The sequence below is a fragment of the Musa acuminata genome, chromosome BXJ3-5 (genome assembly GCF_036884655.1).
Source record: "Musa acuminata AAA Group cultivar baxijiao chromosome BXJ3-5, Cavendish_Baxijiao_AAA, whole genome shotgun sequence".
Classification (NCBI taxonomy): Eukaryota; Viridiplantae; Streptophyta; class Magnoliopsida; order Zingiberales; family Musaceae; genus Musa; species Musa acuminata.
In genome coordinates, this window is record NC_088353.1 from 10,136,986 (window position 1) to 10,163,231 (window position 26,246).

A 26,246-nucleotide genomic window follows, 5' to 3' on the forward strand; every position below is an offset into this window, starting at 1 on the left:
TTAAGTAATCTTAGAATCGGCTTTTACATCGAAATCGTTTCTATCGAACAAACGCAGCTTTCGTTCTTAATCGCTGAAAGATTTCCGCTGCACTAATTCACCCCCCCCCCCCTCTTAGTGCCCTCGATCCTAACAATATCCCTATAAAATCTGATAATGCTAGTGCAATTTATTTAACAAAGAATCTCACTCAACACTCTAGGACTAAATACATTGATATTAGACATCATTTTATTAGGAATCATGTTAATAATCATGATATATATTTAGATTTTATTGACGTAAAATATCAATTAGCAAATATTTTTACTAAACCATTGAATGATGAATAATTTGATTTTATTAGAAGCGAATTAGGCATGTTGAACCTTCCAAATGTATGAATTCTTCTGATATATTTTTTTATAAATCATTATCTTGAGTTTTTGGTATTCATGACTTAAGTTTTCTTTTGAATCAAGATCATTTACTATTTAATCTCATATGATTCTTTCTTTTCACTATTTATAAAAGAAGAGGTTTGTCAAATTGAATCATGATCCTTTGGTATTCATGACTTGATCTTTCATGATTTAAACTTATATTTTTCATGTAATGATTAGAACATTAATGTAAATTTTGCACCATTGTATCATTCATTTCTTTTTGAAAATGACAAAGGGGAGAGAGAATTGCTAGCTTGCACATCTTAAAAGAAAAAAAGAAGTAAAAATTGTTAGCTTGCACATCTCAAAGAGAAGTAAAAACTTGCTAGCTTGTATATTTCAAAGTGAACTAAAGACTTCCACTTTTCTCCTTTTTTTTATTGATGACAAAGGGAGAGAAGTTATGATAATTTAAAATTTTAATATTTTGGAATCATGCATATTATGACATACCTTGATGATTTGAAATTATGCATGTAATACTTATGATTTTATGATGTTGATGTGTGCAATAATATGCATATAAAGTAATGATTATTTTGATATGATATGTTTTATATGATCACTATGATTCATGGTTAAAATTGTTTCGACTTGAATTCAAAGGCTAGCGCTAAAAGGTTATCATTCTTTTTTAATTCAAGTTTTCCATATTTTAATGTAACATATAGATAGGGAGAGTTTAGTTAAAACACAATCATCAATTAGTTATCATCATCAAAAAGGCAGAGATTGTTATATCCCAGATTTTGATGATGAAATCAATTGATGAAGTTATGAACTAATGAGTGTTTAAGAAAAGTGATATAAGACTAACTTCAATCATGGAAAGGCAAATCGATTGAAGTAGGAGAATTAAATATTGGGTCGGAGTGGATCATATTAGAGGTCGAGCATCGGGCCAAAAGGATTAAGCATTGTACCAAAATCGAATATTGTGGGAGGTTAATATACTGATGGATTGGGCATTACATCGAAGAAAAGGACGATGCACCAAAAGTTCGAACGAAGTGTCGGATGAACCAATGACATATCGGACATTATAGGATTAATGATTATAATCGTTTGTATCTTGATCGAAGTAGTTTAGATTTTAATTGAGTTGGTTTTGGGTGTAACCATACCAACTTAATTAAGGGCTCATTAAGCCTGAATCAGGACTGAATTTGGTCTATTAGAAGGTCAATTCAGTGACTTGAAGTTGGGTCAAGCGATGATACCGTCAGATCAAGCGATGGAACTGCTTGTGAGCTAGAAAGTACGGAGTGTATGTTTCCCAAAAACCTGATGTTGGTACCACTAGTGTCAGGCGATAGTATTGCCCAAACTAGTAGTAGTATTATCAGAACATAGTCTTCTATGCTGTCAAGCGATGACACCATCCAGACAGGTGATGATGGTACTACCCAGCACTAATGATAATACCGTTAATATCCTGAAAACCTGAGTGGAACAAAACTTAAAGCACTCGAAAACAAGATTCATATAGCAATATAAGGGAAGAGATTTGAAGCTCTAAGTGGATAGAGGTGGAAGTCCCTATGTTGGTGTTCTAGCTCAAAGGCTGTTGCACAAAGTGAATGAGAGTTTCAGTTTACTTCTTCCCTAAAGGTTGTTGACTTATTCCTTTGCTTATTGAATTAAAAAGAGCAATACATATATAGAATAGCGTAAACAAACAGTTTTGCATCCTTTAAGAGACTCCCTCTAATAATAAGAATTGAGTGCACAAAAGAGGAGAGGAGAATGTTGCGTTCCACTTACAGAATCAAGTGACAACACCTCACTGCGAAACTCTAAAGAATAGAAAATAGTGCAAACGATGAATTCTCCACTCAATCTATGCTTTCCCTAACTAACACGCCTCCCTGAACTCTTGCTTTAAGGAACAAACACCTAACTGCTCAGCTCACTCTTGCTTTAAGGAACAAATACACTGACGAACTCAACTCGTATAAACCGACCTTCTTACTAATACGGATCCTTCAGCAAATAGTGATCTTAGAAGAATGGAATTGTCAGAATGGAAAAAGAAATTGACGAGGAGTCTATCGTATAGAAAAAGAAAGTCATATTACTATCCGTCCTTGTTGGTGGCGAGAGAGATAATCAACAATGCGTGTAGGGGAGTTTTGAATTGATAGTTCAGTTCAAAATTCCAATCAATCTTTAGCGGGCAATACAGTTGAGTGCGGTTCCGACAGAGTGGAGTCCCAGTCCTACCCAGTTCCAGTTATGGGTTAAGAAGTTCAATTCATTGTCCTTTATTTGGCTGGCTTTGAAGCTCTCAATGATTACTGATATCTTGGGGTGCGAAAGGAAGCAACAAGCGAAGTGCTAACGTCCAATTTCCATCTTTGAGTTACTCCGCTGAGACACTTTGCCTGTTTGACTCAGGCCATTATAATAGCGTTAGGGAGTTCTATACTTAGCAGCCGCCAATCAAGATGACAATCAGGTGCCTCTTGATAGAAGATAAGATTTTCCTAACTATATGAGAAAATTTCTCTATTCTGTTGAGGAAAATCCTCTATTCTGTTAGGGAAATCCTTCCTCCTAATTTGTATAAATAGGAGAGGGAACATGTTAATGTATTGAAGCATCTTCAACTATTCAATAAAGCTTCATTCAATATTTATTCTTATCTTCTATTATTTCTATCATGGTATCAGAGCCGCTTGCCTAAAGCAAGCTCTCTTCTCGCTGTCGACTCATCACTGTTGCTTCTCCACCTCCGGCGGTAAAAGAAAAGGCTTTCTACTACTATTTTTCCGTCGTCAGGTCGTCGGTGCGATAAATCTTTCCTCCTCGGCGAACGGTAATTGTCTTCTCCACTGCCACTTTACACTAATGTATGTTCCCTTCCGCTGTGGCTTCTCTAGTGTTGTGCTCACCAGCACTGCCCCATCTTTTCTCCTTTGTTGTAGCCTTCTTCTCTATTGTAGCATCGTTGCAACTTTCTCTTCTGTTGTAGCTTCCTCCTCTATTGTACCTCTATTGCAGCTTTCTCCTTTGCTGCACCTCTATTGTAGCTTCCTCTTCTACTATAGCATCGTTGCAATATCGTTGCAACTTCCTCCTCTACTGCAGCTTATTCCTCTGCTACAGCATTGCTATAGCTTTTTCCATTGCTACAGCTTTCTCCTCTACTGTAGCCGTCGTTGTCGCGCTGCAACAACAGCAACGGCAACAATAACAGCAACGATCTGCTTTTGCCCTACTCACGAAGCTTCTGGCTTGTAAACTATTTGCTTTGCATCAATCCAAGATTGGTATCCTTTACAGGAGCACCATCTTGCGGGGGCATGATAGCAGATAAGATTTCCTCAACTATATGAGGAAATCTCTCTACTCTGTTTAGGGAAATCCTCTATTCTGTTAAGGAAAATCGTCTCTCCTAATCTGTATAAATAAGAGAGGGACATGTTAATATATTTAAGCTAAAGTTACTTCAATAAAGCTTCTTCAATAATTGTTTATCTTCTATTCTTTATACAAATTAGGAGGAAGGATTTCCCTAACAGAATAGAGGATTTTCCTCAACAGAATAGAGAAATTTCCTCATATAGTTAGGAAAATCTTATCTTCTATCATACCCCCGCAAGATGGTGCTCCTGACAAGGATACTAATCTTGGATTGATGCAAAGAATTATTTACAAGCGAGAGGCTTCATGAGTAAGATAAGTGTAGATCGCTACTGTTGCTGCTGCGATTGATGTTATTGTGATGGCATAGGCGTTCCCTTCATTCTCCTTAAGTCTGCCGAATGTTGGCAGATCAGCGAAGACTACCGTGGTGAGAAAGATGAGGATTGACCACGGAGCCTCTTAGGAATGCAACGGCGTTGGTCGCTGGCCGAAGGGTGAAGCTTCCCTTTTCTCAGTGACGTTGGTTGCTGGCCGAAGGCAAGAGCGAAGCTTCGCTTTTCTCAACGACGTTGGTCGTGGTTGCGATTACGACGGCTGCGACGGTAGAGAAGAAATCTATAGCAATGTTGTAGTGATGCTATTATAGCAAAGGAGGAAACTGCAACAGAGGAGGAAGCTGTAGTAGAAGAGGAAGGAAAATAGCTACAACGAGGAAGAAAGGTGGGGCAGAGCTGATGAGTAGCACTAGAGATGCCGTAGCGGAAGGGAACGGACGTTGGCACAGAGTGGCAATGGAGAAGACAGTTACCATTCACCTAGGAGGAAAGATTTGTCGCACCAATGATGAATTGACAGCGAGAACAATGATGAATTGACAGCGAGAAGAGAGCTTGCTCTAGGCAAGCGGCTCTAATACCATGATAGAAATAATAGAAGATAAGAACAAATATTGAATGAAGCTTTATTGAATAGTTGAAGATGCTTCAATACATTAACATGTTCCCTCTCCTATTTATACAAATTAGGAGGAAGGATTTCCCTAACAGAATAGAGGATTTTCCTCAACAGAATAGAGAAATTTTCTCATATAGTTAGGAAAATCTTATCTTCTATCATGCCCCCGCAAGATGGTGCTCCTGACAAGGATACCAATCTTGGATCGATGCAAAGAATTGTTTACAAGCGAGAGGCTTCATGAATAAGATAAGTGTAGATCGCTGCTGCTGCTACTGCGATTGCTATTGCTGTGATGGCACAAGTGTTCCCTTCATTCTCCTTAAGTCCACCGAATGTTGGCGGATCAGCGAAGACTATCGCGGTGAGGAAGATGAGGATTGACCACGGAGCCTCTTAGGAATGCAACGGCGTTGGTCGCTGGCCGAAGGATGAAGCTTCACTTTTCTCAGCGACGTTGGTCGCTGGCCGAAGGTAAGAGCGAAGCTTCGCTTTTCTCAACGACGTTGGTCGTGGTTGCGACTACGACGGCTGCGACGATAGAGAAGAAATCTATAGCAATGTTGCAGTGATGCTACTATAGCAAAGGAGGAAACTGTAACAGAGGAGGAAGCTGCAGAAGAGGAAGCTGTAGCAGAAGAGGAAGGAAAATAGCTACAACGAGGAAGAAATGTGGGGCAGTGCTGATGAGCGCAGCACTAGAGATGCCGTAGCGGAAGGGAACGAACGTTGGCGTAGAATGGCAATGGAGAAGATTGGCAGCGAGAAGAAGATTGGCAGCGAGAAGAGAGCTTGCTCTAGGCAAGCGGCTCTGATACCATGATGAAAAGAATAGAAGATAAGAACAATTATTGAAGAAGCTTTATTGAAGTAACTTTAGCTTAAATACATTAACATGTCCCTCTCTTATTTATACAGATTAGGAGAGAGGATTTTCCTTAACAGAATAGAGGATTTCCCTAAACAGAGTAGAGAGATTTTCTCATATAGTTGAGGAAATCTTATCTGCTATCACCTCTATATTTCTTTCTTTTGCACTAAATTTTGAAAGCAATTCAGGGACATGCTTTTCATAGGATTGAGGACAGAGGACAGTAGTTAGTTATCGAAACTTCGGTTTTGAAGATCTTCTATAAGCAATGGAACTATGCAAATTGAGATAGCAAGAAAAGAGCACAAAAATTTTGTGATTCTAAATGTGTAAACTCCTCTGAAAGTGTTGAGTTCCTTTCTTCTTAAGTTTCTAAGTCATTCTAAGGGAGATGTGAGGATTACTTGTAAAAGAGAGTTGTAAAGATTCTCTTCTAAGCTTATGAAAAGGAGAAAATAATTGTAACAAAGATAATTGATCTTCATCCATTGAAAAGAAGATTATTAGTGAATACCGATGGCCTAAATGGAGGAGGAATCGAGAGTGGACGTAGGTCGCGATGATTGAATCACTATAAATTTGATGTGTATTTCCTTTTATGTTATTCATTGCTATTGCTTACTGATTTAATTGCTTACTACACTTATATTCTATGTTAAACACATTTTCGATACTGGTTTCATCGAACAAATTTTCGAATCGATTGTCCATTTTGAACCTCCCTCTCCCCCCTTTTAGTGTAACGATCCTAACATGACGTAACTCATGTGACAAATAATAATTTAGCTCATATGACTAAGTATAACCCAGCCCATGTGAGCCAACATTTCCCAACTAATATGATTAGGTCTTAATTGAATTAAGTTTAGTTTAAGTCAATTAATCTATTCGAATTAGGGTCTAAGTTAATTATGAACTATTGAAAAATTGATGCATCATATATTTATACTTTAATGAACTTCAAAATTTTATCTGAAGGTGTCTTTTGAAAATAATTATTTTTCTAATTAAATTAATGATATTTATGTGATTGTTATTACATATGACTATGTTGAATAGTTAACATTGGAAACATATGAAAGGAGCTATGGGTTTATTCCAGTATGGAGTCACTAATAAATATAGTCTAATAAGTCATATATTCTCTCATGAATGATTATGATTGACTATATATCCACCTTAGTCGGGTAGGCTGATTCCCTTTAGGAATTAGTAGTTAGATATAATGGTTAAATGATTTCTTCATCTTTTGTTGGGAGTACGATATAGGTTTTTGCTATCGGTGTTGGAAGGAATCTATCTCGTAAAATATATCTCTCCATCCAATATTAAAAGATTGCACCATCGGATATGATGTCTTTTTTATCATACTATAATATATATCACTAAAATTGATTGCATATTATTGATGTATGATTTTATTTACTGTATAAGAATTATCATTATTTTTTTATTGCATGAGTTTCATGATAAATTGATATATTATAATTTTATATTAAATTATTAATATTTATATATTTTTTATGAATATTAAAATTATTTTTATATTTTTCAAAAGTTTTTAAGATAATATACTTTTATCTTATATTTATTTTCAGATTACCTTACTATTTTATAATAGATCTAAGACTTAGGTGAATGAACTTTTCTCATCACTCATGCCCTACTAAGATGCTTTTATTTTTTCAGTTAAAAAATATTTAGTATTGTAAACATAAAAATTTCAATTCAAAGATATTTTTTAAAAAAATATGAATAATAAAATAATAATTTATTTTTTATAAATATAAGATGTGACATAAATTAATTTTACTGTTGGTTAGAAGTTATTAATCTGAATCTTTAAATGGATGTTAATAGTAATAATTTTTATATATGAAGGATTTTAATATTAGATGGGAGATCTGAATAAACCATTTCTAAACTTTTCAGTGATATATATATATATATATTTGTGTTACACTCAAGGGAAGGCCACATTTGCAGTCAACGCTACTCATCCTAGAGAGAGCGAGAGAGAGAGAGAGAGAGAGAGGAGATGACGCTGAAGGTGTACGCCGATCGAATGTCGCAACCATCACGGGCGATTATAATCTTCTGCAAGTAATATTTCCTAACGCAATTTCTTTACATTTTCGGTTTAATCTTTTCGATTAGATGTTGGATTGGGAAGACAAATCTCTCGCTTTCTATGTTGGGATTAGATTCGTCTCCCTTGGGCTCTACGATTTATCGTGGGAAATTTTGGTTCTTGATTTCAGGGTCAACGGCATCGATTTCGAGGAGGTGAGGATTGATCTCGTGAAGCGTCAGCATCGCTCGCCCGAATTCAAAGGTCCCGTTTTGCGACTCCAATTCATAGTTATGCCCAGCATATCTGAATCACAGACAAATCAATATTGAATAGTAATACTATGGAGTGAGATTTTACGAAATAGCATCTTCGCAATCTAGCTGTAAATTAGTGCTGTGAAAAAGCATGGGTTTGTTGAATAGTAGTAGTGATTGCAAGATATCTGTGTTATATGATAGTAGAATCTTGAAAAGCAATAAATAAAATAATTTTAAGAGATCGCTAATAATGATGCTTTGTTGATGTTTTTAGTATCCTATAAAGAGGATAACAGAATGTATAATCAACTAAAGATTTTTTATCTAGGGTTTAGGCAATACTATGTATGTTCCGGATCAGTAGGAGGAAGAAAGTGGATTGATCAAGGTTAATTATGGTTATCTTTTATAGCAAAAGTATGCCAAACGAAGAATTGAGAACAATGGAGATTATGGTTTTGTTAGATTACAATTCTTAGAATATCTACCATCATCAGTGGGGACACCAGACAGACACTTATTTGTCCATGATGCTCCTTATGTTTTATTTGACAGAAATAACTACTTTATCTCAATGTTTGAACATGAGAAATCATAATGTGAATATCTTGTTTCTGCCCTTCTGCTCAATCTAAATGTGCAAGCTTGTCTCATCTTTGCTGATTTACTAACTAAGCATACCTTTTTCAGTATACTCCACCTCTTTCTTTTCTGGATGTACTGACTCAGATGCTTTACTCAGAAATAAACCCAATGGGACAAGTTCCAGCTGTTGTTGATGGAAGATATAAGCTCTTTGAGAGGTAGATGTTGATTATTTAAGTTTTTGCTTAAATATATTATCTTTTAATGCTTCTCCTGTCCTTGATTACATGTGATTCCTTTCATGGTGGTAACTGAGTCTTCATTTAGGGCAGTGTCACATATCTTTGAATAATTTGTCCTTATAGACTGCCCATTATACTGCTTTTATTAGGTTTTGTTTCATTGATACAATCAGCTCTTTTTGTTCAACTCACAGGCAATGGTTGCCATGTCATGCTGAGAACAACATGTTTCAAAATCATGTTAAGTTGAAAATTTTCATTTTTTTCTGTTTTTCTTTCCCTTTGCACTTATATGAGCATTTGATGTTGCTTTCATTTCTGGGGAACCAACCATGTGGCTGGTCTATAAATAGGTACTAAAGAGAAAATGAAAAGTATCCTAAACTGAAACAAAATATGTTAGGATTAGGTCTATATGGACTCAAATCAGAGACCTTCTCGAAAAAATAGATTAAACTGATTATTATCAAATAATACAAGCTGTTCCAAAGACCCAACATGAGTTTTGTTGCATTGGGTTCTTTCGTCAACTGTCTTAATGATCAGTAAGTCTACCATTATTGTATTCTAATCTAGGAGCAATACCAAAATGTTTCAATGAAGGGTTACTTTTTTTATACCTTTAACTGGTTGAATTAATCAACCAAATGCTCCTATTCCTTGACTTATGAACAAAACTTGAATCCCATCGGATCCCATCATTCTACATTTGTTTGTTGTTGCAGCACCTTTCTGGTAAGTTGTCATACATCAAAGTGGTATCAGATTTCTTTTCTGTTACCTTGTAATTTATCGCACATCCTGAACTTGATGCATTACCTTTTGAATGGCCCTTATGTAGACATGATGGTTTACTATGAAGATATTAAATTTTATGGGCACTTGAAACTCTAGAATAACCTTGGTATTCTTGAACAAATAAATGCTACAGTAGATATAAGTTTCAGGCCAACTTGAATAGACTCTAAATTCTCAAAGATAAGGGTAAAATAACTAATAACAATTAAAAGAAAAGGCCCAACAAGAACATTATGATGTCTTATGAATAAAGAATTTTCTATGGCAGTCATTTTACTTTCATATGTTTGTTTCATTGTATAATTTCCAAGTCTGAGATCACTGTCATGCTAATTTATCTGTATTATCATATATGCCTCATGAACATCTGTACCTTTCTTACTCAAATTGAATATTCATCTTATTTTAAATTTAATTCTAAATCTTGATAATTTTTTTATGTTAAATTTCATTTTGTTTATTCAATTTTGACATTTAAACATACCAAATATTTTTGTCTGCATCCGTCTTTATGGAAAACTGTATCTAATTGACTTATTTTTTTGGTCCAGTCATGCCATTTTGAGCTATCTTTCCTGTGCATTTCCAGGCATTCCGGACCATTGGTAATTTACAATGTGTCATTTACATTCCTTTGCTCTGTCCATCAATTGTGTGGGTTTATTCTCATACTATATTTTCTCAGACAACCTGATAGTCTCCATGGGGCCTTAGCTTTATGCTGTTGATAAACAACTAGTACATTTCTCTGATGACCTAATAGTTTTCTGAGGCTTAACTCTTATGTTGTCAGAAACAATTTATATACTACAACCTTCATGTGAAGGTCATGATAGGTCAATTTTCATAAGTACTTATCTCTAATTTTTAAATGTTATAAACAACCATAAATCATCATTGTCAAGAAAGATAAATAAGCATATGGTACAAAACATTTTTAAGTTGCAATGGCATAACTTGGTATTATTGGATACTCCAAAATGATTTTTCCTTCACATTTGAGACAAAGGAATATCCAGTAGTAAAAGAATAATTTATCTAGCCTATCTCTTCTATTTGTTCATATAATGCTGGCAAAAGCTTAACTGGCTAACATTTAACTGCTCGCTCAAGCTACCTTGCTCTAATAATATTAATAAACAAACAATAGGAACAGGAGGAAAAGTGACCTTTGAAGTTATATCTTTATATTATGTAGGAAAACAATGGTTATACATTAAGTGGACTACTTGATACATTGGAAGCATACATCTATTTGATTCTTTATTAGTGAAAGATGTACTATTCCTTTTTGTTATGACATTAGACCATGGATGTCAGATAGAAATACCACTTGTACTTTTGTTTGTGTTCTTTATCATGGCCATCTCAAGATAAGTTTGACTTTGTAACTCGTGTTTTATATGGAAGGTATCCTGCTGATCTCTTCACTAGAGCCAAAATTCAGTCCATATTGGATTGGCACCACACCAACCTACGCCGTGGTGCAGGTATGAAAAAGCTCCATCCTCTCATTTCTATTTTCTGAATGAAGAACATGGACATATTAATTCTTATAATGCTAGTTTTCCTAAAGACATCCATGAGAAGAGGTTGAATTTATGTTAAAATATATCCAAGAAATTAACAATAAAGAAATACTTAAGGCAAAGGATGTGTTCACTAACTTAAAGAATCTAAGTTGCTGAGAAACTTAAATTCTTGTCTTTAGACACAGTTGTGGTTGTGACATCTGATTCACCAACCATCTGAAGATTAAACTAGTGATGGTTGGGAATAACAATGGCAAAAATGATGAGTTTTAGTTGATTTCATGGCACATATCCCTAGAAATGTTGGAGGGAAGTTCTTAAGAGAAATGAGTTGGAATATGAGCCCTCAGTTTGAGTTTGTTGGTTTCATATAAGACTTGAAGAATGTTGCCTTCATTTATTGGTTGTTCTCTTCCTTATAAGTTTTATTTCATATAGTAGACAAGGATTCCTAACACCCAGGGTTTGCAATACCGTACGTATTGGTCCGCCAGCAGATCGGCACACAAAACCGTCTGCTACTGGGCGGTATCAAGCATTTGGCCTCGTATCGGGCGATATGGGGCTATACCGGACGGTAACCTTCGAAATTTCAATCATTACTAACCTATACCGGTTGGTATCGTTCGATTTCGACTATTATCGACTTGTACCAGTTGGTACTCGTCGATTTCGACCGTTATCGCCTTAGACAAAGGAGCTAGAGAAACCAAAGATTGATCCCATCGACCTCCATTTCTACAAAAGATTCAGAGCCAATGTTAGAGTGAGTCGAAGCGGCAGAGAACCAAAAGGGTCCTTTACTTGATGAGGTGGGAGATCCTCAACGTCTTGTACGTTTTATCACCGAAGCAATAGAAGAAGAGGAAGCGCATCCCTAGTAGGAGAAAAATCTCCCTCGGTCAGAACGTGACGGAAGGGGCTAGACAATATTTATTTCTAACTTAAAAACCCTATCCTAACTTTTTTTTTTTTTTTTAGGTATTTTCGGAGGGTTTTATGCTTATTTTAGGTATACCGCTCGGTATGCCGTATCGTACCATATCAAGCAAAGCTCAGTACACTGGTACGATACGAGATTAAGAACCTTGCTAACATCATAAACCAATGGGCATTCTTCGTCTTTTCCTTTTTCCATCACATCATAGTTCATTACATTTGTGATTTTCTAGTTTGATGAGACTTGACAGCCCGATTGCTTTTTATTATTTGCAGCAACCTTTGTTCTTAACCGTGCACTGGGACCTGCACTTGGTCTTCCATTAAACCCACAAGCAGCGAATGAAGCTGAAATATTTCTTAGAGCATCCCTTTCAAAGATAGAGTCGCTTTGGCTAAAAGGAAATGCAAAATTCTTATTGGGAAATTTCCAGCCATCCATTGCAGATCTCAGCCTTGTCTGTGAGATTATGCAATTGGAGGTATGTCACTTGATGCATACTCATTGTGTTTTATGACTATTACATACAGTTATGGAAAAGAAAATATAATTTTATTTAAATCCATGCATTTTCTTATCATATCTTACAAACTACTACAGTATCTGTGGTTTTCAATAATTGTAATTTGCAAAGAGAAAAATAAGCAAATATGAATTAGACTGGATACAATATAGTGGGATAACATGAAGCACATGGATGCAAGATGCTAATCTTTGGAGCTGTCATCCAAATTTTGATACATCATAATAATTTCTGAAGCTATTTAATAGTGCATCCCTTTGCTTCAGGTAGTGGATGAGAAAGATCGCCACAGAATATTGGGGCCTCACCCAAAGATTTTGCAATGGATCGAAAATGTAAAATCTGCTACCAGTCCTCATTTTGAGGAAGTCCATGAGATTCTGTACAAAGTCAAGGCAAGGCTACACAGCAGGCTGGCCAACGCAAAACCTAACGATACTCATCTCAGCATGAAACCCAACCCGAAGCTTTAACTTGATCAAACTGGTGATTTGATGCAGCAGTTTACATTGCAGTGACAGAGCACTAAAACAGTGTTGCTATGTGTGTGTTTATTTTAGATGTTTCCGAAGGATTTAAAACAATCATTGAAGTTGTCTTATACGTGACGCATCATAAAAATAATGATCAAATCCAAGCTGCTGCATATTTCCATATGCTGATTGTGAAAGCTCTGCAGTACTGTGATATATTTATATTCCATGTGAGCCATCCTCTTCGGACCTTTCTGGAGAGTTTATTTAAGAAGTCATTACCTATAATATGAAGAATTTCTTTTTCATATCACTTAAAACAATAGACCTTTACATGTTTTCTTTTGATTGTCCAAGTACATAGATGTAGAGTCAATTGTATTGCTTTCCTTCCACAAAAAAGGTCACCAGCTTCAGATGTAGAGAAAGAATTTGTTGGATATTTTTTTTGTACCCACCAGAGTGAACATTGGTGTCTTGCTAAAGTTGTTCCTTTGAGATTTTGCAAAATTGTGGATTCAGTTTCCAAACTTTTTACATACTGCATTGTGCAATTGGAAAATTTGAATCTATTTGGTGTTATTTACTATTGGGTGACTTTTCTAAAAATACCCATACTTTTCGTATTTTCAAAAGATATCCTTCTTTTATTTTTTGCCCAAACAATAAATACCCTTAATTTAAAAAAAATTAAAATACCTCTAAAAATTTTCATCTATTTCTTTACTAGTTTTCAACTGTTACAGTATTTTTATTTAACTCATGATAGTGTTTTATTGATTATTATAAATTCTTTAAAAATCATTAAAAAATATTACAAGTGATATCATATTATGACTCCTTAGTTTAAAATTATTACTCATAGATCATTACAATATCATATTTTTATAATTAATTTAATTAAGATTTAAAATCTATTTAGATTATTTACGGTGTTCTTAAGTAGGTTTTACAGTATTTTTATTTACTATGATAACCAAAAATACTATAAATTTTTTTTTGAAGAGTAAGTTGGGTTTTCTTTTAATTAAAGATATTATTTAAAAAATAAAAAGAAAAGAATCGATGGGAAAATACTCGAGATATAAATATTTTTATGGAAAATCGCCCATTATGATTTAGAGGTTAATATGTTGCCGCAACAAACTTTTCTGTTGATTAGTTCATTTAAGACAACCATGTCGTTGTAACGTCAATTCGATTTAGCCATTAAAAGTTCTTTGGATTTGCTTCCACATGAGGTCATATTTAAGTGTGAGGGTTTGCAATGTTATGATTCGTTCTTGAATGCGAATTGTCGCATCGGGAGAAAATGGATGAGAGTGCGACAAATATGTTTCGACTCGGCGGTGGTGAAGTAGATCGGAGATGAGCCCCGATTCATTGCTCGGGATGAGTTCAACTACCGATAGGGATTCGATCAACGCAAGCTTACTTGGGAAAAAGACATCTCAACATTGGATCCACGACTTTGTGTACATCTTGATTCATTGAACTGTCGAAGAGGACGACAGTAATCAAAGTTCTCCCAGCTATGTGCCAAAATTGGCACCAAAAGATCGGTTGTCAAGCTCTGTTTCCACAGTAAGAAGACGAGGAAGACGAAGAACGGAGACCGTCCAAGAACGCGAAAGAGTCCTTTGACAGTTCGATGGTGTTTGATTCAGTTAGTTGGGGAACATTGATTCAACAATAACTGTTGGTTCAATGATTCTTATTATTCGAAAAAGTTTCCTTGCTCATTTTTTTTTATCTTATAAAGAGGATTTCATACTTGCAATGCACTCATACTGAGGATAGAAGAGGAGAGGAGGAGAGAGATGACGCTGAAGGTGTACGGTCATCGGCTGTCGCAGCCGTCGCGGGCGATTATAATCTTCTGCAAGTAATATTCCCTAACATTTTCGTCTTCGTCTTTCGCTTAGATGTCTCTCGTTTTTATGTTCGGTTTTTTTTTTGTTTCTTCTTCTTTGATCTACATGACTATCGTGAGGGATTTGGGTTCTTGTTGATGTCAGGGTCAACGGTATTGACTTCGAGGAGGTGACGATTGATTTCACGACGGGCAAGCATCGTTTGCCCGATTTCAAAGGTCCCCCCTAGTTAGCTCTCATCCTCTTTGTTCTCGTTTTCCTCATGAGTTGCAGGGCGATGGAATCAATCTTTCTTATTGTGTTGTCACAGCTTAGTAACTGAGATCTCGAACCCTCCCTCTTTTTGCAAACATGTCGTCCTGAAGGTGAATCGAGCAAGGTTAACGAAAATGGACGTCATCTTTCACAGTAATAGTACACTAAACGAGCATCTGAGAACAATGGACAATTCGGAGGCTCTGCTATCATCAACTCTTTATGTTTTATTTCACAGGAATGACTACTTCATGTGAACTCGAGCTTAACAAATCATGCAGAGAATAACTTGTTTCTTTCCTCCTTAATCTGAATGTGCAAGCTTTCCTAGTCTCTGCTGATTTACGAACTAAGCGTAGCTTTCTCAGTATACTCCAATGTTTTCCTTTCTAGATGTACTAATTCAGATATTTTTCCAGAGATAAACCCAATGGCAGAAGTTCCAGCAATTGTTCATGGAGATTTAAAGCTCTTTGAGAGGTAGATATTGTTTCTTTAAGTCTATGCTTAAATATAATTTCTCTATGCACTTCTCCTGTCCTTGCGAAAAAGATCGATCAAAACATAACTCCTTTGACGGTGGTAACTGAGTCATTGTATCACATTTGTCTGAACAGTTTGTCCTCATAGTAAACGGCCCATCATATAACTTATGCTTCATTTGATAGAAGTAACTCTTCTATCTTAATTCTCAGGCAATGTCTTGCCAAATCATTTGGAGAACACTATGTTTCAAAATTTTGTTTATCATAGCCTTAACTGCATAAAATAATCAACCAGACCCAAGATTTGCAGTACGTGTTGCTCCTGTTGCTTGATCTATTAACAAAACTTGAATCCCATTGGATCCCATCTACTCATCCATCCTACAACACACTGGTGTTGTAGCTTCTCTGGTAAGTTGTCATACATCAAGATGGTTTCAAAATTCCTTTTTCTGGCACCTTACCATGTATCAGTAGTTCTTTAATTTTTTGCAGCTCTGAACTTTGTATATCACCCTTGGGTAGACATGATTGTTCTTCAAGAAGACATTAAATTTTATGGGCAATTGAAAACACTAGAATGACTAAGGTGTCCTTGAAAGGAAAAGACAGATAAAAATAAAAACTGCTACTAGAGAAAGGGTTTCTAAATTTTAAACCGACTTGAACAGGCTCTGAATCATATGCAAAATTTAACATGAAATAAATCTGAAATCCCAAAGACCAGGATGAAACAACTATAACAATCAAAAGAAAGAGCCTCACATGAACATTATGATGTCTTATATAGATTTATCTGCGACAATGGTTTGACTTTCATGTATTTGTTTCCATTTTATGATTCTGAAGTCCGTGGTAGCAGTCATGCCAGTTTATATGTATATCTCATATATGATTTTCTTATATTCTCAAGTTGAATATTCTTAAATACTCTAAATTCAAATATAAATGATGAGGTGTTTATGTTGAAGTTTATTCTGTATTCAATTGTGATTTTATTCCACCATCCATCCATCCTTTCGCCAACCTTAATCTAATGACTTTTATTTGTTTGTCCAGTCATGCCATTTTGTGCTATCTTGCTAGTGCATTTCCAGGAGTTCCGGACCACTGGTAATTTATAATATGTCGTTTGCATTATTTCCTTCGTCTATCAATATGTGTATGTGTGTTTGGTTTGTTTTTTCATAAAATATTTTCTCTTGCAACCTGATATTGTTAGTGGAGGCTTAGCTTGTAGGACGTTCATAAACATCTATTGCATTTCTCTGACATCTAAATAGTATTCCTTCAGGCTTTACTCATATTTTATTGAGAAGCAACTAATACTACTAATCTTCAAGTGTAGATCATGATAGGTAAAGTTTTGTAACTACCTATCTGCCCTTTTGAATGATATGAAAGACCAGAGACCATCATCGTAAAATGAGTTGAACAATCATATGGTAACAAACCATTTTAAGTTGCAAAGTATAGCTTGGTACATTTGCTACTTTAAAATTATTTCTTTTCCTTCCTGTTTGAGGCAAAGGAATATCCAAAATAGAAAAAAGAATTTACCTATCTATCTCTCAAAATTGTGCATATAAAATAATTTATGGTGATAAAAAAATGTTACAAACTGGTTGATATTTATTGCCCTCTCAAGCTACTGCCATCTCGTGTTACTAATAAATGAGGTAGAAGGAGCAGGGAAAAGATGACCTTTGAAGTTCTGTTTGATTATTTATGAGTGAAAGTTGTATTCCTTTTTGTGATGGAAATTAGACCAGGGATTTCCGGTGACTTTTTTCAATGCTACTATTGTTTGTGTTCTATATCCTAGTCATCTCGAAATACATTTTACCTTACGTTTCCTATCTTTTGTGGAAAGTATCCTGCTGATATCATCTCAAGAGCAAAATTACAGTCCATCTTGGATTGGCACCATTCCAACCTACGCCGTGGTGCATGTACGAGAAACCCCAGCATCCAATTTTTGTTCTGAATGTAGACAGTGAACATGATTTTTCTTATCATGCTAGTTCTTCTGAAGGCATCCATGAAAAGAGTTTGGATTCACGTTGTATCATACGCACCAAGTCAACAATAACAAAATATTTAAGCAAAGGATGATATCACTAACTTCATAGAAATTTGAAGTTGCTGATGAACTTAAATTCATGTCTTCAGACAGTTACGATTGTGAGCTGTGTGATCCACCAACCATCTGAAGATTAAACTAGTGACAGTTGTGTGGAATTGTGGATATTGTCGATAAGACAAGTTCTAGTCCATTTTATGATCCACATCGTGAGAAATGCAGTGGTTAGAGCCATGAGATGAATATGACCTAGTTTGAGTTTATTGGTTCAATATAAAATTGCAAAGACGTCAGAATGCTGCCTTTTCATTGTTTGCACATTGCCTCCTAAATTTTTTGTTTTTTATTTTTATTTTTAACTTTTGTCTTAGTGGACAAGGATTATTAGAAGCAGAGGCCATTGGGATCTTCATCTTTCCTTTCCCCCATCACACCACATCACCTTCATTAGTGGGATGGTCTGATAAGATTTGATGGCCCTGATGATCTATATCATGTTTTGCAGTGAACTACTGTATCAACAGTGCACTGGGACCTGTACGCAGTCTTCCATTAAATCCACAAGCAGCAATTGAAGATGAGAAAATTTTAAGTGCGTCCCTTTCAAAGTTAGAGTCTGTATGGCTTAAAGGAGAAGCAAAATTTTTACTGGGAAACTTCCAGCCATCTGTTGCAGATCTGAGTCTTGCCTGTGAGATTATGCAACTTGAGGTATGATATTCCATGCAAACTGTACATTAGTATGATACCAGATCTATTAAGTTATGTTCTTGCTGTTCAGTATTGCATCAATAAGGAGAAAAAAAGATGGGTTTGCATGCAATTCATTAGTTTGGTATTATCAACTCTGCAATCAATGTGCTGCCAACGAAACAGAGCAATGAATAGAAATTCATAGTGCAAAAACCACTTCAAATATGGCTTAACCTGATTATTTCTGTTTGCTTTAAACATGACTCAGCCTGACTACGTTCATTTTCAGTGAGTTCTTCTTTCAGTCTTTGCAGTGCAATTCGTGAGCTATTATTTAGATAGTTTTTTTATTGATAGATGGAATTTTTTTTTATGAAACTCTATTACCGAAGACAAGTAGGTCATATGTTAAAGTTTTTATAGGAATCTGATGGAATATCTCTGACAAAGATGCAGCAGCAATTTGTGGTCCTCAGCCTACAAAGTCTTTATTAGTTTAGAGAGGGAAGATGAGTCTCAGTTGATGAAACTTTTTTCACTGCATATTATGCTAGACAAGATAAAGATAATGACCCACCAGAAAAGCATACTAAGTAGGATCAGTAAAGATATTGTTGAGCTATGGACTGAAATCTGATGTGTCGCCATCAAAGAATGAGCAAAGTTGGAAAGCATGCAATTTAGGTGTTTACATAAGAAATGTGCCCTTGGAATGAGAGTGCATTTTTTGGACTCGCAAGGTGACCAAGAGGACCAATTTCATCTTCGTAAGTTGAAGCATGCTAATTAAATAATCTAACACCTATGTATGAATGGTATCAAGAGAGCAATCTGCTTTCTGGAGCTCGACAGGAGTACAAGTAATAAAGTTAGTGGTCTAACAGGATGCAATAATCTTTGGAGGTGTCAGCAAAATGTTGATACATCGTACTAAGTTCTGTAGATGTTTAATAGTAGTCCTCTTTATTAATCATCTTGTGCATCCTTTTGCTTCAGGTTGTGGATGAGAAAGATCGCGAGAGAATATTGGGGCCTCACCCGAAGATATTGGAATGGATCGACAATGTAAAGTCTGCTACCAGTCCTCATTTTGAGGAAGTCCATGAGCATCTGCAGGAAGTCAAGGCAAGAATAGCATTATTGAAGTCAGCCTGAAATCCAACCCGAAACCTTTAATCCGATCGAACAGGTGATCTGATGCAGCAGTTTATATGTAGTAGCTTGCAGTGATTGTAATATAGCACTGAAATAATGTGCCCTGTGTGCGTGTTTATTTTGGGTCTTTGTGGTGTATTAAGAACAGTTCTTGAAGTTTTCCTATGTGTCAAACCTTCTAAATTAATGATTAAAACAACTGTTGTATTTGCATCTTCTATTAAAAATATTTATGTGCATAAGATAATAAGAGATGGACTGAGAGGTTGATCGAATATTGCTGAATTTGAAAAACTCAGTTTTTATCTACTAGGTTATGAGAGTTGAAGTATTTGGTTGAAATTTTATCCAACATATTTTAACATCTAAACATAGGTTTGATGGTGTAATCAAAATTTATCTTTGTCCCTTATCCTTTTAAAAACATATATGATATGGTAGACTAAACACATATTTTTAATTGGTGCACTCAATTTTATTTGTTGATCTCGAAACACGCACGTCGAGTAACAAAGAAAAAATTGGTAGAAAGATCACTTGGTTTTTCTACCAAGTGTCAAGATGGTCAAAACACGAGTTTTCAGATTGGCGTCAGAGTGATATAAATATAAAATACTTTATTGACAGTGATGGATATGTTGGATAGAATATTTGAAAGAGTGCATGACAGGTGAGATGTTTTTCCCTCAAAATTGATTCAAAATAATATTATAATCTATTATATATTTTCTGCCATGGTTTCGATGTTTATTTCTAATTTTGTATTAATTTACATCAATTTTCACTATTATTCGACACGTTTAACATAAAGTATAACAAAAATTAATGTAAACACAACATTAAATATGAAAATATTTGTGTAATGAGTTTATCTTGATAATAGAAAAGAAAATTAATAATAATAAAGAATTTGTGTGTTCTTAGTTCTGGACATTTGTGATTGCTGGAATCAAGCTGAGCTGTAAGGAAGAAAGACTTTCTGTTTTAAAAGTACTTAGCCAGGAAAACCTAACCTAAAATATCAATTATGTGGGTACATTCCATGCTGATAAGTGACCATATAGCATGAGGAGATTAGGACTCGTACAGTTCCATTGCAGTATGGAGCAATTACATGATGATGGCAGCACTTCACTATCTCCGTGAAGTTATGTCAAGATTTTAGGTAAGAATAAATTAGGTTTCTTTCGTAACTGAAAAGTAGACAACATCTCAAGGATGTTCTGTTCTTCTCTGACATCTAATTGCAAGAAATTGGCTGCGATTTCAGTACCACAGTTTGAGAATTTTAGAGAGGATAATGTTAGTAAACTATACACCATGATCGGGGAATCAGCACAGCTTGGTTTGACTCCGAATGTCTAAGGAGGTGCCCACGAAGACTTTGGATCGGTCATCGGGTCGGGTCAAGCGGAGCATGTCGTCATCTGCTTCCTCGTTGTCAGGCCCTACACACAGGTCGAAGTCGGGGGGATATTTTCCGATCCGACTTTTCCGAAGGTCAAGTTAGTAGAGTTCTCACTCAGAGTCTTTTACCAAGTTGTTCGAGAAAAAGCTCCCCTATCGTAGCCAGGTAGTTGGCTTTTATACTTGCGCACGAGGGTTGATCGTATAGAGTTTGTTTAATGACTGGTGACCCCTGTAGGTGGCTAGCTCATACCTTCTGTACAGTTGATGTCTGCATCAGGGCAGTTTTGTACTTGGCTACGTCGTCCCAAGTTCCCGAGATCGACTTTGTACTTGATGACGTTGTCCCAAGTTTTTGGGGTCAGTTTTTATACTTGACGGTGCCATCCTGATTTCTCGGGGTCGGCTCTAATCTTGATGGCGCTGACCCAGGTTCCTCGGGTAGGGTTGTACCCAACGACCGAGGGTTGTACCCAACGACCGAGCATGGAAAGGAGGCTGAGGTAATCCTCTATTCTGTTGAGAAAAATCCTCTATTCTGTTGAGGGAAATCATTTCTCCTAATTTGTATAAATAAGAGAGGGAACATGTTAATGTATTAAAGCATTTTCATTTCTTCAATAAAGCTTCTTCAATAATTATTCTTATCTTCTATTATTTTTATCATGGTATCAGAGCAGTGAGAAAAGCAAAGTTTCGCTCTTGCCTTTGGCCAGCGACCAACGTCGTTGAGAAAAGCGAAGCTTCGCCCTTGTCTTCGGCCAACGACCAACATCGCTGTAGCCACATTCCTAAGAGGCTCCATGGCCAATCCTCATAGCAACAATCTGCTTTTTTCCTACTCACGAAGTCTCTCGCTTGTAAACCATTCTTTGCATCGATGCAAGATTGGTATGTATATGAGGAAATCTCTCTATTTTGTTGAGAAGAATCCTCTATTCTATTAAGGAAATCCTTTCTCCTAATTTGTATAAATAGGAGAGGGAACATGTTAATGTATTGAAGCATTTTCATTTCTTCAATAAAGCTTCTTCAATAATTGTTCTTATCTTCTATTATTTTCATCACGTGACAGGTATGCTAAAATATGCCCTATCATTCTCTCCCCCCCGAGAGAACCATGCCTCGATTCCCTTGGGGCGTGGTTTTGTTCCTTGGCTTATGCGGGGCTGTATAGGCATGCAGAACCCATTGGCGGCACGTGATGGCAGATCGCATGCTCGAACAGACTATGTTGTTTCAAAACCGAGCAACTTTGGCACTGTTGAACGAACACTTTGATGCCCCGTGGTTTATCGACTTGGTTCCTTGAGGTTTGATAGTGTCGAACCTAGCGACTCGGATATTTTTGAAGATTGATGATGTCGAGCATAACGACTCGGGCACTTAAAGACTGATGGTGTTGAGTACAGCAACTCGGGCACTTAAAGACTGATGGTGTCGGGTACAGAGACTCGAGCACTTGGAAGACTGATGGTGGCGAGTGGAGTGACTCTGGCACTTGAAGACTGATGGTACCAATTATAGCGACTCGGGCACTTGTGATAAGAATGAATTAGCACTAAGAGAGGGGGGGTGAGGGGGTGAATTAGTGCTGCGAGTGGAGTGACTCTTGCACTTGAAGACTGATGGTGTCGATTACAATGACTCGGGCACTTGTGATAGGAATGAATCAGCACTAAGAAGGGGGGGGGGAGGAGTGAATTAGTGCTGCGGAAAAATCACGGTTTTAAAATTTCTTCGTACGATGAAAAATCAATTCCAACGAAAACTGTTTCATAAAGATAAATTTAACTTGAAAGCATATGGAAGAGTGTATTGACAAGGTAAAGTGCTAGTTATAGGTGCCCAGCAAGCCAATCACGTGAGTGATGGCACGTGTGACTTGATACAGAATCTTTTTGCTTATTATATTTTGGCGTATATCACTTTATAACTATTGCATAAATACATATATATTGTGATGTCCTTGGATTTGTGCAATGGGAATCGGATCGTGATGAGATCACGATAATGAGATCGATTCACCTTTAAACACATATCCTAAATAATCCCGGTCATAGGTTACTCGAGAGGGACATCGTGATAACCGGATAGACTGGTGTGCTGTATACCCGTCCATATGATGGATGCAGCTGGTCTCATAGCTGCTCGTGTAGGGACACTAGGGATACAGTACAGGTGCTCATTGGAGAATGAGTTCACTGATTGATCCGCTTACGGAATGCTGGATGGTTGATGATGCCTTATTGTCAGACAACGATTCCGCAGTCCTAGTGGTGTATCTGGTTCTTAGACTTGAGACACCAAGGATGTCCTGTATGAGTGCTCCACTCTTTGATACCAGACTTATAGGTTTGGTTGTTCCCAGATCTAGTACAGCTGGTCATTGGGAGTGGTAGTCGACCTTACGAGAGCTATTGAGTGTCAATAGAGGATCATCCACTCTCGGCGTCATGAGAGGAATATCTTATGTGTTCTTGCTCAGACAAATCCCTAGCCAGGGTCATTCGGGTTGAGAGAGAAAGAGTTCTCCGGGAGAATCCGATTAGAGCGAGACTCGAGTAGAAACTGTATGGGTCTGACAGCACCATGCTCGATATACGGTCTCTGGGATATTGGATGGATGAGGGACTATAGGTACATGGTAACTGAGGACAGACAGGTCCAATGGATTGGATTCCCCTGTATCGTCTGGGGACTACGGCGTAGTGGCCTAGTACTTCCGTAGTCGATGAGTCGAGTGAATTATTACAGAGATAATAATTCACTGAGTTAGAAGGAGTTCTGACAGGTATGACTCACGGCCAGCTCGATATTGGGCCTAGAGGGTCACACACATATGGTAGGCATTGCGATGAGTAGAGGTTCGGATATGAGATATCCGACGGAGCCCTTGTCTTATTGGATGCAGATCCAATACCCACTAGGGAAAGGACCCATTAGGGTTTTGACACGGGATCTCTATAAATATGAGGGATTCACAGCCTCATAGGCTAGAGTCTTTGCTTGCCCTTCCTATTCTCCTCTCCCTCTCCACCTCAGAGTAGGCCTGGAGTTTTGAGGAGCGTCGTCGCAACCCTGCTGTGTGGATCACCGCTAGAGAGGAGGACACTTGACCTCCTTCACCCTCTCCTAAGGATCTGCAAGGAAACAGGGATATACGATCTCCCTAGGTAACACAATCTCTATACGCAGTTTTGTGTTTTTGCGGATTTTGCACACCAATCTTCGCACGACGATGAACATCTTTTTGGGAATCGGGGATTTTTGTTTTCTTGTTCTTCCGCTGCGCATATGATGTCACCCCCTATGATTTCCCAACAGTGGTATCAGAGCCAGGTTGTTCGTGCGAATGATTGGTTTTGAACTGCGTGTGTTGTGTTTAGGAAGAATATTGACGTCAAAATCGTTGACGCAAAAGCGAGGAAGGGCAGCAACAGTTGCTGCCCTCGATCTGCATACCTGCAGCCGCAGCTGCAGCCGCAGCCAGGCAGCACAGCGCCGGCGCATGCGCAAGCGCTGTGCCTGCAGCAGCCGGCCGGCGGTCTGCTTGCAGCAGGCTTGCTGCTGGCGGGGCTGGCAACCCACGGGCAGAGGCGCCGCAGGGAAGCGGCGCCTGCCGCCGAAAGGAAGCGGCGCCTGCCGCCGCTGCTCCCGCGGGCGAAACCCCCCACAGGGGCGGCCGCCCGGCGGTACAGCACCGTCTGCGGAGGCAGCGGCGCCCGAAGGGGGCGCCCACCCGCAGCGGCATCGCCGCCAACGGGCGTGCCGCCTGCAGGCGAGGGCAGTGCCCTCGCCCCGCCGCACAGGCCGCCGCCGGCAGGGTGGCGGCGGCGGCAGCAGCAAAAAGGGCAAAGGGTATTAGGGTTTTCTGGGCAAAAGACAGTTTTGCCCCTCGGAATTTGAGAAATTCCAGTTTCTGTCTTTTGTCCAAATTACGAAAAATACCCTTAGGAATTGAGAAATTCCCTATATATCCCTGATTTCAGAAAATATTAATTAATTAAAAGGTTTAGTTGATTATTATTTTTATTATTATCTAGTAGTCCTACATGATGATGATTATTTATACATGTGATGTATGATGAGTGGACGGATGATCATGGACCGTGTGATGTGTGTACTTGTGATTATTATTATTGAGGTCTGCGAACCTCCATTATATTTCTCGTTTATTGTCGGGCCTGCGTGCCTATGATTAAGTTGTAATCACATGAGGAGGCGCAGCGGGAGCGTGGATGCCATAGCGGGACCCACGAGACGGACGATCGTGATGCATGGAGATGCATCAAGATGTCGACGGAACCGACGAGGACGAGATGGACGATCACAAGGCATGGAGATGCACCGTTGCACACATAGATCTTGATGTGAGTGATTAGGCCTACTGGCTCGGGCCTAATCATATTAGGTTGTGGTCCATGATCATCTGGTGTGATTGCTTATACACATACTAGATATGTATATATATTTGCATGCGATGTAGATATATATTAAATATGCATATGTGTGACATGTCATATTAGGAGACCAAATCATAGAAACATCTCTCGATAATATTAAGTCGGTAAACGTGAGGCAATTAGATTGACCCACGTGGCCTTCCATCGTTATGAGTAGGAACCGAATCCCGGTGTAGGTTGAGTTGGTCGAGTCCCTCGAGACTCACCTATATCGCGATTCGCTATCTTGCTTACGACATAGAGATGTCACCGGTGACCTGAGGGCATGATATGCTTGGTCGAGTCCCTCGAGGGTATATCATCAAATCAGACTCATCTTGTAACGAAGGTGTTGACTTAACCGAGCATCATGGTTGGTCGAGTCCCTCGAGGCCATGGTGATTCGGAGGCCGAACAGGACGGGAATCACAAGGAGTTGTGATCGGCAAGAGTTGTCTACCTTTTAGGCTTATTGTGATTGGTCGAGTCCCTCGAGGTTACACTAAGACGCTGATTGGATCCTGATCCCCACTAGAAGTCTGCCGGAGACTTCCATTTCACGTGCTGAGGGTGTCGCGTGACTCGATAGTAAAATAGTGGGAGCATATTAAGATAGAAGTCCATATCTTGATAGTTTATTTCTTGCAAAATCTGCATGTTATTCATTTTTTGCTACATCTTTATTTTCAGAAAATGTCGCTTTCAAATCCCTTACGTGGCATACTTGATGTCAACCGCCTCACTGGTCCAAATTATACGGATTGGCTCCGTAACTTGAGAATTGTTCTCACAGCGGAGAAAATCGT

General features: G+C 37.8%; 2 protein-coding genes across 3 annotated transcripts; both read left to right on the forward strand.

Moving 5' to 3' along the window:
- The first annotated feature begins 7,581 nt into the window (after window positions 1–7,581).
- Window positions 7,582–13,226, forward strand: LOC135637781 (glutathione S-transferase T1-like). Of its 2 annotated transcripts, none has more exons than XM_065150565.1 (7): window positions 7,582–7,722; window positions 7,881–7,954; window positions 8,693–8,753; window positions 10,127–10,180; window positions 10,986–11,065; window positions 12,323–12,528; window positions 12,837–13,226. In XM_065150565.1, the coding sequence occupies exons 1-7, from the start codon at window positions 7,658–7,660 to the stop codon at window positions 13,041–13,043; spliced, it is 747 nt and encodes a 248-aa protein (XP_065006637.1). In that variant the 5' UTR covers window positions 7,582–7,657; the 3' UTR covers window positions 13,044–13,226. The 2 variants fall into 2 exon arrangements, with proteins under 2 accessions (XP_065006637.1, XP_065006638.1); XM_065150566.1 differs by having other exon boundaries at window positions 7,675–7,722; window positions 8,641–8,753.
- A 1,123-nt stretch (window positions 13,227–14,349) lies between these two features.
- Window positions 14,350–19,801, forward strand: LOC135637899 (glutathione S-transferase T1-like). The gene is made up of 6 exons (XM_065150772.1): window positions 14,350–14,928; window positions 15,062–15,135; window positions 15,592–15,652; window positions 16,717–16,770; window positions 18,246–18,451; window positions 19,430–19,801. The coding sequence occupies exons 1-5, from the start codon at window positions 14,864–14,866 to the stop codon at window positions 18,313–18,315; spliced, it is 324 nt and encodes a 107-aa protein (XP_065006844.1). The 5' UTR covers window positions 14,350–14,863; the 3' UTR covers window positions 18,316–18,451; window positions 19,430–19,801.
- The last annotated feature ends 6,445 nt before the right edge of the window (window positions 19,802–26,246 follow it).

What these genes read in the sequence shown, in the direction of transcription:
- LOC135637781 (XM_065150565.1), top strand. Translation starts at nt 7,658, where the DNA reads ATGACGCTGAAGGTGTACGCCGATCGAATGTCGCAACCATCACGGGCG. An exon ending in GCGATTATAATCTTCTGCAA is followed by an intron (nt 7,723 to 7,880) that starts GTAATATTTCCT and finishes TCTTGATTTCAG; the next exon opens with GGTCAACGGCATCGATTTCG. An exon ending in CCAGGCATTCCGGACCATTG is followed by an intron (nt 10,181 to 10,985) that starts GTAATTTACAAT and finishes TTTATATGGAAG; the next exon opens with GTATCCTGCTGATCTCTTCA.
- LOC135637899 (XM_065150772.1), top strand. Translation starts at nt 14,864, where the DNA reads ATGACGCTGAAGGTGTACGGTCATCGGCTGTCGCAGCCGTCGCGGGCG. An exon ending in TCGTTTGCCCGATTTCAAAG is followed by an intron (nt 15,136 to 15,591) that starts GTCCCCCCTAGT and finishes ATATTTTTCCAG; the next exon opens with AGATAAACCCAATGGCAGAA. An exon ending in CCAGGAGTTCCGGACCACTG is followed by an intron (nt 16,771 to 18,245) that starts GTAATTTATAAT and finishes CATGTTTTGCAG; the next exon opens with TGAACTACTGTATCAACAGT.